Genomic DNA, 18,519 nt, shown 5'->3' on the forward strand with positions numbered 1-18,519 from the left:
CTGGCAGAAGACAGGTGACCAGGAAGGGAAAATCAGGCAACCCCTCCCTCCCAGGCCGGTCTCCAAACCCCATTAGCCTTCTTCTACCATGACTGACTCACGTGGTCAAGGGTACAAGAACAGAGAGCATGCAGTGCACACGTGGCACAGATCAGCACTGACCACCAGACAACACAGCAGGCAGGCACGACCTGAGAGTTCTGCGAGGGGCAAGGAGCAAGGGCCCCGAAAAGGGTGATGACAAAGACGGTGAAAACAAGAGGTGCCACGCAACGTGCTCAGGAGGGTGACCGGGCGGAACTGGACCGTCTGCTCCAGGACAAGGGAAGCGGATGGGGCACGGTGGCCGGCGCACGGCCCACTGCCAGAAGGACGAGACCGAGGGCCAGGTCTGACCCCAAGCCCACAGTCCCTGCTAGCAACGCCACCTGCCAAGGACAGGAGGAGACGCCTGGACCTGGAGCCTGGAGTAGCGTTTGAAACACTGCACAAGCTGACTGTGTCTGCCCTTCTGGGCGTTGCGGGTAAATGGAGCTACCGGTGTGGCCTCTGTGAGCCTCTCCCTACGCTCAACACGACGTGTCCAGCTTCATCCAAGCTGCAGCACATGTCCGCACCTCCTGCCCTCTGCAGCTCAACACCACCAACGTTTATCCGCTCGTCTGCTAACGGACACTTGGTGGGAGGGGAGACAGGGAGTGATTACTTAATGGGAACAAGGAGTTTCATAGGATGAGGAAAAGTTTTGAAACCACAGTGGTGGTTGCCCAACACTAAACATCACTGAACTGTACACTCTGAGGTGTTTCCCTTTATTTTATGTGAATTTCATCTCAAAAAAAGTTAACGGGTGATGAAAATATTCCTAACTTAGACTGTGATGACTGTTGCAAATCTCTCTGAATAAACTAAAAACCCCTGAATTGGACATTCTAAACTGGTGAATGATGGTGTCTGAATTACATCTCAACAAAGATGTCAAGAAAGTAAACAAAGTCAGTGACCAACTCTGCAAACCGCCCGTCCACAGGCTAGGACATGCATCACTGACTCGGTGCCCAGTCTGTCAGCGTGGTGGCCACAGCCAGTGTCTGCACAGCAAGAGAGCATCTGCAAGGGCGCAGGGCAGGAATGACGTGGTCCTGTGGTTCCTTTAACAGTGGAGTCCCAAAGGGCGGGCCACACGGCACCGCACAGACCCTTCCTTCTGCAGGGCCCCCACAAAGAAGGACGGGCCGTCCTGCAAAGGGGGCTGATGTAACCCCCCTACCCCCGGCCCCTGCTCCTCAGGGGAAGCTGCCTTGTGCAAACTCACCGACGAAAATGGCGACACTGGCCAAAGCGCCCCTTCCCCTTTTCCTTGCCGAACACGATTCCACATAAAACAGATCCTTCCCATCTGGCTCGGACTCTATGTTGTTAACTCTCCTTTTCTACACTGTTGTGTACATTTGAAAATCTTAATTTAGGAATGTGATTTAGAGCCGGTGGCAGCGTGCTTGAAGACCTGGTTGCCCCTTCCTACGACGGGGAAAACGAGGAGTCCAGCCAGGACAGAAGGCAACTGCATACAGCTAGAAAGGCGGCCGGAACTCAGACAGAGGCCTGTGTCCACACGGCCCATCCTTGCCGGGGACCCAGCCAGCCCCCTCTTACAATCAGAGTATAAAGAACTGGAGAAGAACTTGGAGGCCATGAAGCCCAGTGCTCCTGAAGGGGGCACCTGTAAACAAGGCCCAAGATTCTGTCTGGCAGGTTCAAGGACCCCAGTTGTGTCTGATGTGCGGCCGGACACCGCTGACCTGATCCAAACCCCTCCCCAGTGAACGAAGTCCATCAACACCCTGGCTGACCACTGGCCAGCCCCTTTGGAAAGTTCTGCATAGGGTCAAGTTTTATTTAGAAACAGCAGCTCGGCCCCAGGCTGTTTACTTCCTCACTGCAGGCTGAGACACATTAGCTCAAAAGGCCCATCAGTGCCAAACTCCAACTTTACATATCCAATTACTTTAAAAATAGCCCAAACAAATTTTTAGCCATTTAGAGCCTGCCTGCTTTGCATTCTCTGTGAAACCTTACCAGACAGCTATTACCCATCGATAAAACAACCTGGCCACTCCCACCCCACTCCTGCCCTTGGAGCTCTCTGACCACCTGCCTTGACCCGGGAGCCTTTCATCCCCTCCCCCATGAGATTCTCCCACACGCAAACCGGTCAGTGTCACCCACGAAGCTCACGTGGCTGCTGCCACCCCACAGTCACATCACTTTCCTTCATCAGCCCCAGCATCCCTCAAACCCGCTACGTAACACCAAAAAGGGACTGAATTTTTAATTTTGGTTCATTTTAATTAATTTAGACTTAAGTAGCTACATGTGGCCAAGTGGCTGCCACATCAGACAGCACCACCTGGGAGCCCACAAGCATTTAATGACCACCTCCACACACGGCAGGCATGCCAGGCCCCATCAAGTTCCCGCCCTCCGTGCATCCTGGTGTAAACACGGCCCACCAGGGAGTGACAAGCACACAGGGGAACAGTACAGCAGGTCGGGCAGAGGGTGGGGAGGGCTTGAAACCCATGAGCTCTGCCCAGAAACTTCAGGAGAAACCACTGAGCAGAGCCATGCAGCCGAGGAAACACAGGACTCAACGAGCTCTCGGCACAGGCGAGAGCTGCACTCCCCTGGGCACGGAGCCTGTAACTGCTGGGCGCACAGGTCCTGGGGGTGAGGTCGGAGGGCTTCCCACCCAGGCCCTGGGCACATGGTTATTTTAGCCCAAGGTTCATTAACTCTCTGGCAGGCCCGCCTCACTGCCAGCTCCTGTGAACTCACAGTCAGCCACACTTCTGCCTCTCCTGCACGGCTGCCCCCACCGCACACCTGCCCTGCGTCCACTCCAATAAAGGACCCTCCACTCATCCGTACCGTTTTCACCGACAAAGCGCTGCACATGCCCATCCTACTCTCCTTCCCAATCTGGGCTGACACATCCCAGAAGGCCAGCAACTTCCCTCCCAGGTGCCACCTGGGAAACCGACTTGTTTGCCCCAACCTCTCTACACCTGCACCCTGAAACTTCCTACAGTCTCTAAGGCAAGAGAGCGATCACAGTGACGCAACAGGATTTGACAACTACCCTCGGCTCAGCAACGACTTACAAAATCCTGTTGCGGCACCAGCCAAATGTGGCAGAGGGCATTCTCTAACCCCTTCTGCACACAGGACATCAGGGCCTTGAGTCCCGGACAGAAGTCCTGACCAACAGATTCAGTGAGATCAAAAAAGGCCTGTGGGGCTTCCCTGGTGGCACAGTGGTTGAGAGTCCGCCTGCCGATGCAGGGGACATGGGTTCATGCCCCAGTCTGGGAAGATCCCACATGCCGCGGAGCGGCTGGGCCCGTGAGCCATGGCCGCTGAGCCTGCGCGTCCGGAGCCTGTGCTCCACAGCGGGAGAGGCCACAACAGTGAGAGACCCGCGTAACGCAAAAAAAAAAAAAAAAAAAAAGACCTGTGATTTTTATGGAAAACCTGTTAGGCCCAAACCCAGGGGAGACTGGAACCCAAGGTGCCAAGTATACCTGGAACCTCAGAGTCACACACAACTCTTCTCAACGCTTCTCACTGTCCAGCGGCCAATTCTCTCCTTCATTCATTTTCATGTCACTTGTGACTCCATTCCTCTGTAACTTTACATAAACCACGTCACGCACAGAGACCTCAACGACCTCACCAGGAAAACAGAGCTAATGCCACCTTTCATGCCAAGAGTCAGGAGACTGAGCACGGTATCGTTCAGTGTCCTGTCCACCGAAATCTATTGTCCTGTTCTGTTAACTGAACAGCATGTCCTTCAAGGCTTCCTTTATTCTGTTCAGCACGTCTAAAGTTTACTCTATCATCATCACATTTCTACTTCCTTCAGATTCCTTTACTTCACCCATTATACACAACGTTTTCCCGTCTTAGGGTGAACCCTCAACTTTTAAGGTAATCCAAGATGACAATCAGACGAACTACTAGAAACCACCACAAAAGAAGTGAAAAATAGAGAAGAACTGCATGATAAAAATAAGAAAAAAACTAAAGAATTACAATATACACATACGAAAGAAAGTGGGTGACGGGAAAGAGAATGTTACAAAGATACAGAAGAAGAGCAAAGAAGAGAAAGAGGGAAACACAGGAAAGCCAAGAAAATGTCTTAAATCAACACAGTGCAAAAGGCACCCAGGGAAAGACCAGCAACAGGTGAGGACTTTGGAACATTCAATTAACTCTACCATTAAGGAAGAAACCCCCCGAGAAACTGAAAAACTTGAATTAACCCTGCCCCCTGCCCTGGGGCCTGGAGTGCCTGGGGGAGCCCAACTGAGAGCTGGGCCCATCGAACGAGTGCCCTTGGGCACTCTATGCCCTGCACCTCCAGACAGACCCAGGCCGGCTGCTTGCTGGTCTCCTGGGCATGAGCGTGTAAAGACTCGGTGTTGGCACAGTTTCTGGAGCACAGCACTGCCAGTCCGATCATGTGTGCTCTAAAGGCTCCTAAGTCATCACCAGATGATTGCACAAACACCCACAGTCAAAAAGGTGTCCAACCTATCCTGGTTTGCCCAGGGTCAGCACTTAAGAGTCCCACGTCCTAAAGTCCAGGGCAAACCAGGATAGCTGATCACCCTACAGTAAGGACTATATACGAAACATAAATCCAACCTTTCCACTGACCTCGAGACATATTATTAGAAACTCTCCATGAATCTCCTTTCTAGAGCCCAAACGCTCTGCTATGTCTCTTCTTCAAATGTGTTCCTCTCATTATCATCAGGGAATAAGTTCGGTCTCTCTCGGCAAAAGCTGTCCCGCATTCAGTATGTACCACACCCGCTGGCACTCCAAGAAATATTCCCAATATTTCTATCAACATATACGTCAATCAGTTCCACACTTTGAGCTTGGTCTGTGTGGGGCCTCTTGGTTCTTCCTAAAAATCCAAAGTTAGGACACTCAGAGCATAAAGTTAAGAGGAGAACTTTAAGAATTTTAAAGGCTTATGCTTCAGTTTTTAGCTAACAAAGCAAAGTATATTTAAATTCCGGAAGGTCCCTATGCATCTCCGTCCCTACCAGGAAAATGTGCAAGCCTGGACCCTCACAAAACCTGCCCAACAACGTCCCTTCGGCTCCCCGTTCGTCCTGAAGGCGCGGTAAGAAAGGCAGGTGCGGAGGCCCTCTCCGCGCGCCCCGGGCTGCTCCGCAGACGTCCCCCCGGGAAAGTGCGGCCGGGCCGGGACAAGGGGGGCCCGGGAGCCGGGCAATGACCGAAGGGCCGCAGGTGCACCGCGCGGCGAGAGCCCACTTCCTCCCGTGAAGCGAAGCCCCCGGGGACTAAACGAGGCGCTCGCCGCTGTCACCGCCTCGGGGTCGCGGTCCCGCTCCGGGCCCGGCCTACCTGCCGCCCTTGGCCTCCGGGACCCGGGCATCGTCCGTGACGACCTGCGGCCGCACGGGCCGGCGCTGCCGCAGCCCATCCGCCTCGCTCATGGCGCCCGTGTGCCTGCTGCCTGAGCGCCCTTCCCCCTGCCTACAGCCCGGCGCGCGGAAGTGACGAACAGGCCCCGCCTCCCTCCTCGGCCGCGCGCGGAAGTGACTGGGGCCCCGCCCCTTCTGGCTGCCGGGGCGGGAATTGCTGCAAGGCGCTTCCCAGCGAGTCCGAGCCAGCGAGCCATCCCGGCAGCGGCTTCCGGTGTCTGCATCGCCGCGTCCTCGCCCGCCGTCCCAGCCTTTCACGTCCGGTCTGACCTCGAGGCGGGGCCCACGAAGAATCCCGTGGCCGTTTCCTAACCGATGGGGTTAAGCGGAAAACGCGCCGGAAAAGGGCAGCCGGCCGTGTTCGCCGTTGTGTCGGTCACAGCGACGTTCGGCGGTTTGTAAGCGTGTGGACGGAGCTGTCGCCAGGAGCGGCGGACAAGCCGAGGGCCGCGCCCGCCGACGGACCCGCGCGATCTCCTCCCGGAAGAGCCGACTCTAGCCGGTCGTCGTGAGACACTTTGGTGTTTTAATGAGGAATTTTGCCGAAGGAGACCAACGGGCTCGTAAGGGCGTCCAGCAGATGACGCAGCTGAAGTTGTATGGGAAGACACTGGGAGGAGGCTTTCCTGGCAGAGGAAACCGGCTCCTGTTACTGTGCAGCGTCTCCAGAAAAGGCCACTCAAAATGAAACCCTGAGAATCGATTTTCTTGCTACTAGGCAAGGCGGTCGCCAGGCCAGTGTGCCACGGCCTTTCTGGGTGCTCGAGGGCACCGGACTCCCACCCAGCTGTCTCCAAGAAAAGCTCGGAAGACCCAGCGTGGGGGAATGAAGATTCCTTGTGTGAATCCAGGTCGGCAGGGCCCCGGATTATAGTTCAGGCCTTGGCAGCATCTTACTTCATTCCGCGCGGGATGCAGCCAGTACAGCTGCTCTGCCAGGGATGGGTTTAACAGCGCTGCATGATCGGCCCCTTCCTGCCTGTCTGGAGTATCCCTGCCCTGAATCCTCTGTTTCACACACTCAGGATTGCTTGCTATTTCTAATTCTGCGCCTCCCTGCCTTGGTCCTTATTGTTGCTTCTCTCTGTAATAATGCTTTCCTTCACCTCCTCCTGGTCAGACCGGCTTTATCACTCAGGACCCACTTCATTTGCTGAAAATCCTTCCCCTGATTTCACAAGCAGGACATCTTCCTTGTGTCTAAGGCACTTTCACTGGAGTCATTTGTGTTCCATGCCAACTGAAAACAGCCAGGAACATGGCTGTACAAGAAAATAACAAAAGGTTTATTCAACTTGCTGCAGCAAAGGAATGCACCAGAGGACACGTGAGTCTCCTCAAAACAGGGGTGTTATGGAAGGGTCCTCGAGGGGTGTGGGGCTGTAGTTGGCCATAGATGGTCTTGGCAAGGATGGGTCCGAATTTGTAATCAGGAGAGCCACTGGAGGGGTCGGTGGTTTTGTCTTGGAGCACGTACTCTGCATGAGCTGAGTCACGTGTGTTGCACGGCATGGTTTAGTCCTGTTTTTCTGTTTGCGTGTCATGGTCAGGCCCACTTTGCTAGCTGTGGTTTCTTTCCTTCTCAGTCCCCCCACCCACCCTCCAGCAGAGCTAACACCCCGTTCCTGGCAGGGGGGTGGGGCCACTATGATTGGTTAGATCAGGTCCCTCAACCTCAGTGGTGTTGACAGTTTGGGCCAGATAATTCCCTGGAGGGAAGGGGGGGTGCGGAGCTGTCCTGTGCACTGTAGGATGTTTAGCAGCATCCCTGGCCTCCATCCACTAGATGCCAGCAGCATCCCACCTAGTCATGATAATCAGTAATGTCTCCAGGCCTTTCCAAGTGTCCCATGGGTTAGACCAACCAGAACCCACTCCGCTCACCCTGAGCCTGTTCCAGCGCTGCTGCTTCCCAGCCACTTGTTTTTAAGTCACCTGTGCCAGGAGGACCGTCCCAGGGGTTAGACGCCATAATCAGAGTCTTGAGGCCTTCACAGTGTCGGCAACTGGACTGAAAGGCATGACATGAGGGTGAAAATAAACACGTTTGCCAGGCAGCAGTGGCAAGTGCCCCAGCTGGTCACTGTGATTCGTGTTGCCCCAGGATGCTGTCACTCTTAAAGACAGGGGTTCTCAACTTTAGCTGCACATTAGAATCATCCAGGAAGCTTTGAAATATCCTGATGCCTCAGTCCTATCCCAGAAATTCCAATGTAATCGGTCTGGGGTGTGGCTTGGGCATGGGTAGTTTTAAAGGGTCCCCAGACACTTTTTCTTTTCTTTTTTTTTTTTTTGCTGCGTTGGGTCTTAGTTGCAGCACGCAGGATCTTCATTGCAGCATGTGAGATCTTTCACTGAGGTGCGCGGGCTTCTCTGTAGTTGTGGTGCACGGGCTCCAGAGCACGCAGGCTTTCTAGTTGAGGCGCATGGGCTCTCTAGTTGAGGCGCGCGGCCTTAGTTGCCCCGCGGCATGTGGGATCTTAGTTCCCCGACCAGGGATTGAACCTTCTTCCCCTGCATTAGAAGGCGGATTCTTTACTACCAGGGAAGTCCCTCCCCAGACACTTTTAAAAGGCGAAGTTGAGCATCACTGCTTAGAGAAGAAATAAGAAATAGAGACATATATACAGCATTCCAGTTTGGGGGGGACAGGGGTCTGAGTCCAGTGTCCCTAAGATTGGAGACCAAGAGAATCACCCCACCACCGCTTTGCTTTGGGAGCCTCGGAGACTGCCTGCGGGAAACATGGGACAGGCAGCTCTGCGCCACGAGGGGCTGGGGGGACTCAGGCATGACCCTGAGGGCCTGGGACCGGAGGGGCTGTGACTTGTCAGGGGGAACACAGATTATGATGAGGAACGGGCTGGGTGGCTTCCCACATGCAGGCAATGTTTCCTATCATGACCTTGACGGGAGTTACCTGGGTGTTTGTTTATGTCAATTTGTTAAGCTGTACATTTATGTTTTGTATACCTTTCTATACATGTTTGTTATATTTCATCCCCAAAAAATGTCTGAAAGAAAGCTGTTAACTAGTTTGAAAGCTGTCTTTGTCCAGATCACTTTCTTAAATTGAAATAGAAGGAAATGCATTTAGTGCTGGGCTTGATCAGTGATCCCCGAAACTGGACCAGGGCCTGGCCAACTGTGCAAAACACCTGGGAATTGTTGAAAGTCCAGATTCCCAGACCCCAACCTCCCAAAGACACCACATCCTGACACCATCACCTTGAAAGATAGGATTTCAACATGTGAATAGGAGGGGAGGGAGGCAGGCATTCACGCCATTGCAGGGGCCGAGCATTCCTTTTGATCCCGTGGTGCAAAGATGGGCGTGGATGTCCATTTCAGTCTTGTTTCCAATGTAGACAAATTGGAATCACCTCAGGTGTCCATTAATAATGGTTAAACAAACGCTCAAATTCAGTGGTTTGCCATATGCAATCAATACAAGGAATAAGATGGGGAGATACTTGCATTATACTGGGAGGGAACAAACAAGTACAAAGTAATAGGTAAAGGGCCTCAGTCACTTATGGGAAATGCTTGGGCGAAGTGGATGTTGGAATTGAGAACCTTTCACATTTAAGGAACATTATGCATGACTTTCTGTTCGTGTGACGGCAGATTAGATAACTGAGATTCACACTGGCAGTGAGAACAATGCTGAACGAAATACTTGAAACATCCGCGTGAAGACACTGGCAAGCCCAGCATGGTGATCAGGTAACAGAAAGGACAGAGAGAGGCCCAGGAAGGTGAGCCCAGGGTCGGGAGCCACTTTTTCCCCGAGTGCATTCGCAGGTCCAGAGGAGGAAGTTGAGAGGCCAGCCAGTTCCGAGACACATGTATAGGATTCCTCGTGAGTCCTGCGAGGTCGGCAACGGTTGCCACGGTGTTAGTTTCCCTCCTTCCCTGTTTCTCACCCATCCCTCACACTTGTTCCTGGAATCACATTCCTAAGTAAGAACAGGGAGGGCTGCATAGAAGCCTTTATCTCAGGCTCTGCTTTCAGGGCAGTCGAGACCAAGGCAGGAAGAGAGACCAGAACATGAGAAGTTCCAACATATGGGATGTCTGCGTCCTCAGAAAAGAAGCGAGAATGACAAAAACTATATTTAAAGATATAACGAATGATGGAGATATTCCCAAAATTGATTCAGGTGGACATCAAGCCACAGACCCAAGAAGCCCTATGGAGCCCAGGCAGGATAAATAAAAACAAGTCAGTGAAAAATAATACTGTGGAACCAAAGACAAATGGTTTTCACAGACCAGAAAGGATCTGTTTGCTTGGTTTCACCCTGTTACACAGCAGAAATTCCCAATGATGAAGGAAAAGCCTCTAACTCAGATTGGAGGTCACCACCCTGCCTCCTACCCCCGCCCCCACCCCAGAGTCACCACCTCTGGGAAGGCTTTCTCTGGGCCTGCACCTGGGTGCTGCTGTCCCCGGCCCAGATACCAATACAGAGGCCAACAGTAAGATGCCTTAAAAATTATAAAATTAAATTAAATGTAGATGTTCCCCTAAGCTCTCCCAGGAGGGGATCTGAGCATGGGGGTCAAAGATGGAGTCAGCTCCATCCAAACCCAGCTCCGCCACCTTCCCGCCTCCTCTACCAAGTGGGGCCAAGTGTCTGCTCAGGAGGCGCCGTGGGGATGAAGTGGGCTGGGCAGTCGAGCACCGGGCGGGGCCCCTTTGCCCACTGTGCTCAGCAGCGGAAGCATTTCTGTTCCGACACTGGGTATCGTGAGGGCTGGAGGCGGGGGCAGGTCAGTCTGCGAGGACTCGAGTTAATTTCACTCGAGTCAGGCCGAGGCAGTGGGGTGAGAATTCACACTACCTTTCCTGCACCACAAGCTCAGCCGCCGTGGGTGAGCCGGGACCAGCATGTGCCTGAATCACGTCGAGATTTACCCTTAGGTAAACGTGCGGTCACATCACGACGGTCTCTGAGTTCCGCCTGGTCCCTTCGCTGCTTCCACACCATCCGACATCCGTCTCTGCTCTGCATTCTGCTTCTTGGCCACTCCGAGTTGGGTCTTTGTCAGGACTTTTCAGCCTTGACAGAAGATCCGAAGCAGGAAGTGAAGCCTGGGGCCGGGGTGGGCAGAGGCAGCTGGGCCCCAGGCAGGCCCTGCTCGAGGCTCACCTCCGCGTCCTGTCCTCTCTTAGTGGCCTGATGCATCACATGGCCAGGGACTGTGATGCTGGGAATGACCTTCACAAGCCCCCAGCAGCCAGGAGACAAGATCAGGGTGGCTTCACCAGAAGGGGGTGCTGCGCAATTGAACTTGTTAAAAGCGTCTATAGCCCTCTCCTGCTGCCCTGCCCTGGGCCAGGCTATTCTGATAAGAGGAAAGTCCTGCTGTGACTTCCCAGGCATCCAGAGGCGCAGATCTGGGTTGTTCCCCGGTGAACCGCCTTTGTAAATTCAGCATCCTCCACAGCCTCCCTCCCCACACCTGGGGCTCAGGATGGACACTCTCCCCGGGACAGTCCAGCTCCTGCTCTGGAGGAGCAAGCATTTCTTGTCCCGCCTCTCAGGGCACCAGTTCAGTGCGTTCTCTAAAGCCTGCATCTCATCCACTGAAGGACACAGAAACCCTGCCCACCCCTGGGCAGGGGGTGGGTCGCAGGCAGGCTGAGCTGCTCACCTGTGGGGTCTGCAAGGGCAGCACTTCCTGGTTGTGGTTTTGCATCCTTGTTCTCTGTACTCTAGACCAGCACCCACGGCCAGGGCTCCATGTGACAAGGGGGTCTTGTGTCGTCCAGTGTGGTAGCTCCTGGCCATGTGGCACCTGAGTATTTAACTATGGCCACTGCCACCAAGGGACTAAGTATTTTATTTTATTGGTTTTTTTACTTATATCTAACTAGCTACCTGTGATTAGTGATTGGCCAGCACAGTGGCCTAGAGACAGGTAAGTTTACCAAATAACAGTCTAAGATAGGTGAGCGCTTGTTGTGTATTTCCTCCCCATAAGACAGTGAATTTTTTAAGTGTTCTCTTTTGAGTGAATAGGTCTCTTCCAGTTTTGTTCCAAGGATTATATTCAACAACAAAAAATAGCATTATTTGATCAAAAAAATCACCACAAAAAAAGAAGAGAATGAACAAAATAAAGCTTTATTTGAACAGCCCTGCAGGTCATTTTGAGGCACTGGTCACTGTCCCAGTTTATAGCTGTTATTTCATAAGTAGCGCCCTAACCATAATCCGCCAAGTCCAGCAAACTGCTACCGGTACAGGTGGTGAGAGCTGCCAATCTGTGTGCTACAGCCAAGGCCACCTGTCCTCACCTTGTCACCGAGAGGCCAGCACAGCCACGTATGGCGGGTATTGAGCACTCCAGGTCCCCGTGAACACCTGCACAGCTGCAGGGTACCGCCCTCTGTGGGGTGCAGGTTGAGGCAGCCCTCCCTGTCCTCCAGGACCCAGCTCAGCAGGCCACCCTCCCAGCACTCCACAAGTGGTCCCTCTCGTGCTTGGCTATCAATAGGCACTTTGCAACCTAATGGTCGACGTTGTCTTGCTAGGTCCAGAGAACCCAAGGCACATTGGAAAAGGGAGAGACCTGGCTCAGAGTAGGGCGGTAGGGCAGTTTTCAGGGACCCAGTTCCGGCTGCATTACTGAGTCCCTGGCTTCCCTGAACAGCCCTAGGCATGGAGCGCACCAACTGGCTGCTGAGTGTCCAAGGCCGGGGGGAGGGGAATGTTTCCAGACTGCAAGCTGCAGAACAACATGTGACCGGAGCCCTTCAGAGCTGAAAAGTGAGCCCATCCCCACAGGTGCTTTTAGCAGTTAAGTTTCATCACACACAAACCAAGAGAAGTGGAAACATACACCAAAAACAGATGCTGTGGGCTTGAGAGATTTCAAGATGGCTGTGTTCAGACGGAGGCACAAACATTTCCATTCGGATTTCAAGTAGGCCAAACGGTACCCAAAAGTGCACCCTCCAAGCCTCCACATTTCCCCAAGAGCGGAGGCAAAGAAGGAGCTTTCTCTAAGTGTTAAGAAGAGTGTGTACAAGTAAACCACACATTGCACATATGTGTTTGCACCATTTTTCTTCTAATATATAAAAGTATAAAAATAAAATTTCCACCTTTCGTTTCTAGAAACACCTGGAGGAAACATGACTGCTTGTAGTTTCCAGTCACCTGAGCAGGCACAGGGGCTCCACCTCCCTGTGCTGTCGGGAAGACTCGGGAACGGAGGTGACGGACTTTTCACCGGGAAACCAATTCAGGGCAAGTGGGAGAAAGCTCACCCTGTGTGAGGACCTGTCACGGGTCCCCACGTAGAGGGAAGGCAGGGACTTGGGGCTTCGTGTGGAGGGCAACATGGGTTCCGCTGGGGCGTCTAGGAACAAGCCGACTCGGGAGCTGTGTTCTAGGAGCCTAAATTCGGGGCCTGGCTCAGGGTCTCGGCAGAGCCATCGTCACTGGGCGGCCCCCCACTTGTCTTTGTACTCCTGGTAGGCGCTCAGTATCTCCGTGATGACAGCGGGGTCCTCCAGTGTGGTGGTGTCCCCCAGGTCCTGAGCTCTGCCTGTGACGATCTTCCTCAGGAGCCTCCGCATGACTTTTCCAGACCGCGTTTTTGGAAGACGTTTCACTACCTGGCAGGGAAGGCGCAGCATTAGACTTTGGGTGGTGCCCAGACTCCCAGCCTATATCCGATGGCGTTGAGATGAGGAGGGTACTGCTCAAGGGAGGACACCCCTCTCCGGGGACCTGACAGGAATGGCTGACGTGCAGCCCACCCCAGAGAAGAGCGGGGCCGTGGCCTCTGGTTTTATCCTCCATCTGGACCTAAAGCTGAAATCAGCCATGGTCAGGGGTTTAGTTGAGCCTCCACCAGGAGGCTCTCCCCTACCCAGGTGGACCTCACTGCCGACATGCGTTTCTCGTGCCCACTACACTGGGGGGCTCCCAGGTGGCAGCAGAACCAGGCATTCTCTGGGCACCTTGTCTCCTCCCCCAGCCGGGGCTGTAGTTGGCTTTTTCTAACATAAGAAGCAAGGGGTACTTAAGAGGAAAATGTCTTGCTTAGTGTTTGAAACTTAGTCTTTGACATTTTCCAACTACAGGCATCCAACGTCAAGGCGATATGTTAAGGGCTGCGTTTGGGGCCTGTAACAGTGGCCTGTCTTTTGCAAGAGTCCAGTTAACTTACGGGGAGTTCAGATGAAGCTCTGGTCACCAGGCCGACAGTCTGACCTTGTATGGCACCGAGTGAAGCTGGGCCCTCCTGCCACCGAGGCCCAGCTCCCAGCCAAGGAAGGAGTGAAAAGCCAGCAGGGCTGAGAAGGTGGCCCAGTTCCTCCTTGAAACTGACCCCAGCACAGGCTCCCAGGCAGGGTCTGGCGGTGTCTCCTCACCGTCCCGGGGACCTCTGGTCCCACTCCAGGCCTCTGTTTACAATCCACGATGCTCCACAGCCCAGCCTGGTCCCTGCGCAGGTGGCTGTGTCTCCCTCCGTCTGAGGACGCAGCAGCCCACCGCCCTTGCCCACCTCCTGTCACTGTCCCCCGTCAATGGTGGGAAGCCAGGAGGAGCATTGCTGTGGCCCCTGAGGCGTGTCCACTCACCAGGACCTGGTCGGGCACCGCGTACTTGGCGATTTTGGAGGCCACCACCGACCGGAGCTCCTTCACCACCATGTCTGCGTCACCCGCGTCATCTTTCAACACGATGAAGGCAAACGCAGCTGGAAGGAGACCAGAGGTTCAGGAACATCAGACCACGACCCACCTCCCGGGGCAGCATGTTTCACACAAATCGCCATAAATCCAAAGGGGCTTTAAATCATAGGCTGGTGACCCTGTGGCAACTGGTCTCTTTAGCTGCAGCCCGGGGCATTTCCATTTTCATTCAAGGTGGAAGTGACTCCATTGGCTCCTCTGAGCGCCCCGGGTGGCGGGCACGTGTGGAGAGACCCTGGAGCCGTGACTCACCTCTGTCCGCACACCCGTGACACAGCCGTGACGTGGGCTGTAGAAGACTCACTCTCCACCCCGTGCGACAGGTGTGGAAACACCGCCCAGGCAGTAGTCTCTGGGCACGTGTCCAGCCTGTGGGCACCAGCCACGTGGCTATTTAAAGGTAAGTTAAATGTAAAATGCAGCTCCCCAGTCACGAGAGCCACGTGTAGCCGGGGCCCACCGTGTGGACAGCACGGACGAAGAATGGCTCCGTCGAGTCAGGAAGTTCTGTTGGGCTGCGCTGGTCAGCCAGTATTTTAGCACAAACACCAGGTTTTGTTTTCAATACTCCAGCGAGGATCAGGGTGGCTCCCACGGGTGTCCAGCACGTTTCTCCTTAACCCACCGGGGATGATCTCGCACATGGACCCAACTCCAACTCCATTTCTCTCCACGTGAGCAATCGCTGTCCCAGCGCCACTTAGGACGGTCTGTCCTTCCCCCGCTGACCCGCACTGTCCCTCCTCCAAGCCTCCAAGCCTCTCTCCACAGCCTCCTTGCTCAGTGGCCTGTCCGTCCCTGCACCGAGCCCACCCCGTCCTGATCTACACACCCTGCACACCACCTAACCCCCACCGGTCCTGTCCGTCTGCCTCTCCCCTCCCCCCCAGCCCCTCCAGCACATGAGCCCCCGGGGCAGGGACTTAGGTCGCTCTCCAGGTCTGCGTCCTAATCACACGAGACCTGGGGGCTCCCCTCCGTCAGATCGAGTGCAAACAGAGAGAGTGGGGACGAATACACACCCACAGCTTTGGCTGTTGTTCATGTTTTACAAGTGGACAGATGCTCATATTCATTAGAAATCAGGAAAGTGCACATCCTCATCGTGCCCGATACACAAATCCTCCCCCAAAGTCTGGCAGGCAACGCCGGAGTCGCTTAGGATGCAGGGAAGGGCTGCTGGCGGGAGCGTGATGTGGCCCGAGGCCCCTGAGACGCACACTCGAGGACCTGTCCTGTCTCATCCCCGCGACCCCCAACAGCCCCCCACAGCCCCGCCCCTGTTATCATGGGTGACATCCTCACAGGCACATCCTTCGGTGGCAACTGAAAACGCTTTTTTAAAGCACTTAACGTAAGTGTTCAGTTTTCCAACAGGTTGGCTTAGAGACAGTATGTAACAGAAGAAGAGCACACAGGCGTGGCTGGGAGGCAGGTGACACTGGGTCATCGTGCATCCTGACAGCAGGAGGGAGGGTGCCCAGGCCATTCAGCCGGGCAGAAGAAGTCAGTCTGCCCAGCAGCGCAGCATAAGGTCAGAGAGTGTCTGGGTCACGCCAGGCCAGGCCAGGCCAGTGTGACTGCTACATGCCTGGCATTACAACACTCAGGTGACCCTCCCGCTCCCCAGACCCACCGCTTAGGAACTGGCAGACTTTGGAACAAAGTGTGTCCCCAGTGAGGACCAGTCCGATCACTGGCTCTGTGCTCCCCTGGCCCATCGCTGTGCAGGGGGAACCACAGGTCAGACTCCTCCAAAGAGTCTCAGGCCAGTCAAGGAGCCGCTGCAAGGCATGGGGCGCTGTGACGGAGCACGTGTGAGGGACGTGTGGGCAGCACAGGGCATTTGCACACACTGTCCCTGACGGGGCCGCCAGGGCCCTGTGGACGGGGAGGAAGCTCCCCAAGCTCAGCTGGGCCCAACAGGTCACAACTGCTTGTGGGTGAGTGCCCTTAAAGGACGGCAGACCCAGGACAGTTCAGAGTCCTGACTTTTCTAACACTTGTGCCAGTTCAGCCTCCTCAGCCAAAATCTCCACTTGAGAGAGACGTGAACCAGCAGCCTGACCCACGAGAAAGCCCTGGCCCCCGCCCACCGAGTCTGCTTCTCCTACAGGAGCCCTGGCCCCAGGGCCAGGAGGGTCCTCGGGGGACACACACCTTCTCCCTTGATGTCGTGTGGGTAGCCGATGACAGCGGTCTCGGGCACTGCCGGGTGGTCAGCCTGGGCACGACAGAGAACGCAGAGGTGAGGCAGCGACTCAGCCAGTGACGACCACCCCAGACCCCAGGCAGTGGCAGCCGGTGGTGGTGCAGGGCACGGAGCCCGGCTGGGCTCACCATGGCGTCCTCAATCTCCGCCGTCCCCAGCCGGTGGCCGCTGATGTTGATGACATCGTCCATCCGCCCCGTGATCTGGTAGTAGCCGTCCTCAGTTCGGTAAGCCCCGTCTCCTGTGAAGTAGTAGCCTGCACCACCGTGGGGGATTCAGCACCAGCTCCGAACTGGGACCCAGCGGGGCTCCCGTCCTTCCATGAGGGACACCCCCTGGACAGGAGGAAGCGCCGAAGCCCCCCTGCCGACGCACCCCACCCCCATGGAGACACCTCTCCGGTGCTGCTAAGCTGGTGCCAGTAAACGGCAGAGGGGCTGCCAGACAGCAGGAGGCTGCGAACGTCTGGAAGCAGGAGATACGAGGAGCCCACTCGAGCTTCCCCAAAAGTGAGTGTCGCTGGCATGCTTGCGACTGCAGAGCATCGGTTCGCAGGGGCACACGTGTACGTGAACTCCCACCCAACGACATGACACAAGCCGGGAAGACAACGACACGGAGGCCGGGGGGAGGCCTGGAGCCACCGCGATTGTCGCCAAGGTGGCGTCCTGCTCTTCTCCTGGGAGCCCGTGGCCTGAGCCCCTGGGAGAACCCCAAGCTGGACCGCTCCTAGCTCAGGGGTAAGGAAAGGAGGGAGCGTTCACGCAACCCCCAGCCCCTCGGAAAGGGTTCTGAGACCGAGTCCAGCGGTGGCAGGAAAGGCTCACCCGGGTAGGCCTCGAAGTAGGCGTCCATGAATCGCTGGTGATCTCCGAAGATGGTCCGGGCCATGCCTGGCCAGGCCTGGGACAGGCACAGAGCCCCGGACACATCTCCACCCTCCAGGACATTTCCCTGCAGACCCGGGAGATGGGGAGACGGATGGAGTGACCATCTCACGTTCTCCGAACTGCCGGGCCTGACGCAGGAACAGGACAAGTGCCCCAGAGGGAGCTGCTCAGAGCTTTCTCCTCTGAGAGGAGACCCTGCGGTGGGTGCCGCGCGACGGGGGAGGGCAGCCGAGGCCAGGGGGGTGGCGGGGGGTGGGGGGGTGGGGCACGTGGACGGGGAGACTCACCTTCTCATCCATGAGAACAGGGACGATGCCAAACAAGGGCCTCATCGCCATGCAGGGCAGGATTTCTGCCTCCTCCTCCGAGGGCCGCGGCGAGATGCAGATGCCCCCCGTTTCTGCGGGGAGGACAGGAAGAAACACCAGTGGGCCTGGGGCTACGGACACGTGTATCCACACCGTATGGACACAGGGTCCACACGCACGGCTGCTCTCCAGAGTGGGAGGGGGGTAGACCTGCCCGTCCGGGGCAAGGAAACAGCCCCCAGTGACAAAAGGACCTCTGAGGAGAAACCAGGCTTGGGTGCCGGTCCCCCCCACTGTGGAAATGAGAGCGGGCCGGGGGCCAGGTTCAGCCCCAGGAGCCACGGCCCCCATCCCGTGTTGTGGGGACAGCAGAAAGGAGGGCGGAGGGAAAGGACGCCCACGGGCCCTGCCCGCAGGCATTTCTCTGGCTCCGGCCTCCATCAGCCTGCATGGGAAGGGCCCCCCCAAGACTCTGCTGTAGGGAACATCCAGGGCCTTCCTGAACCATGAGGCCCGCGCCACTGGGAACGTCTCACTTTCTGGCTTCTTGAAGGAGGAGACCTCAGCCCCGTTTATTACGTCAATGGTGGTCTCTTGCCCCCAAAATCCTGATAAGTCAGACACCCCAGAGGAGGGGGGCAAATCAAAACACAGTGGCGCAGAAAAAACTCCTTTCCCTCTAGATCCAAATCTAGACTCGAGGTCGCCTAAACAGCAGGACCCGTCACTGGGCCATACCGGGTTCGGGAGGCGGGCCGCCGAGGAAGGGAACCTTCGCAGGGCCCTGTGTCGCCCCTCCGCCCCCTCCCGGGCCCCACCTTTCAGACGAGGAAACCGAGGCTCAGGGAAGCCTTCGCAC

At 55.7% G+C, this 18,519-nt stretch overlaps 2 protein-coding genes across 2 annotated transcripts in view; both read right to left on the minus strand.

Moving 5' to 3' along the window:
- The window catches only part of APMAP (adipocyte plasma membrane associated protein), a 29,866-nt gene extending 24,298 nt beyond the window's left edge, over positions 1–5,568 (minus strand). Inside the window, exon 1 of the mRNA XM_079720220.1 lies at positions 5,452–5,568. Within this exon, the coding sequence (XP_079576346.1) occupies positions 5,452–5,543 (92 nt within the window). The 5' untranslated portion in view covers positions 5,544–5,568. The remainder of the gene's footprint in view (positions 1–5,451) is intronic.
- Positions 5,569–12,984: 7,416 nt separating this feature from the next.
- ACSS1 (acyl-CoA synthetase short chain family member 1) overlaps positions 12,985–18,519 on the minus strand; it is a gene marked incomplete at both ends in the record, with an annotated part of 41,332 nt that continues 35,797 nt past the window's right edge. The window contains 6 exons of the mRNA XM_079718738.1: positions 12,985–13,164; positions 14,137–14,255; positions 16,411–16,474; positions 16,591–16,718; positions 17,290–17,416; positions 17,640–17,752. Of these exons, the coding sequence (XP_079574864.1) occupies positions 12,985–13,164; positions 14,137–14,255; positions 16,411–16,474; positions 16,591–16,718; positions 17,290–17,416; positions 17,640–17,752 (731 nt within the window). The remainder of the gene's footprint in view (positions 13,165–14,136; positions 14,256–16,410; positions 16,475–16,590; positions 16,719–17,289; positions 17,417–17,639; positions 17,753–18,519) is intronic.

This window comes from Hyperoodon ampullatus, assembly GCF_949752795.1.
Source record: "Hyperoodon ampullatus genome assembly, chromosome: 14".
In the NCBI taxonomy this organism is placed as follows: Eukaryota; Metazoa; Chordata; class Mammalia; order Artiodactyla; family Ziphiidae; genus Hyperoodon; species Hyperoodon ampullatus.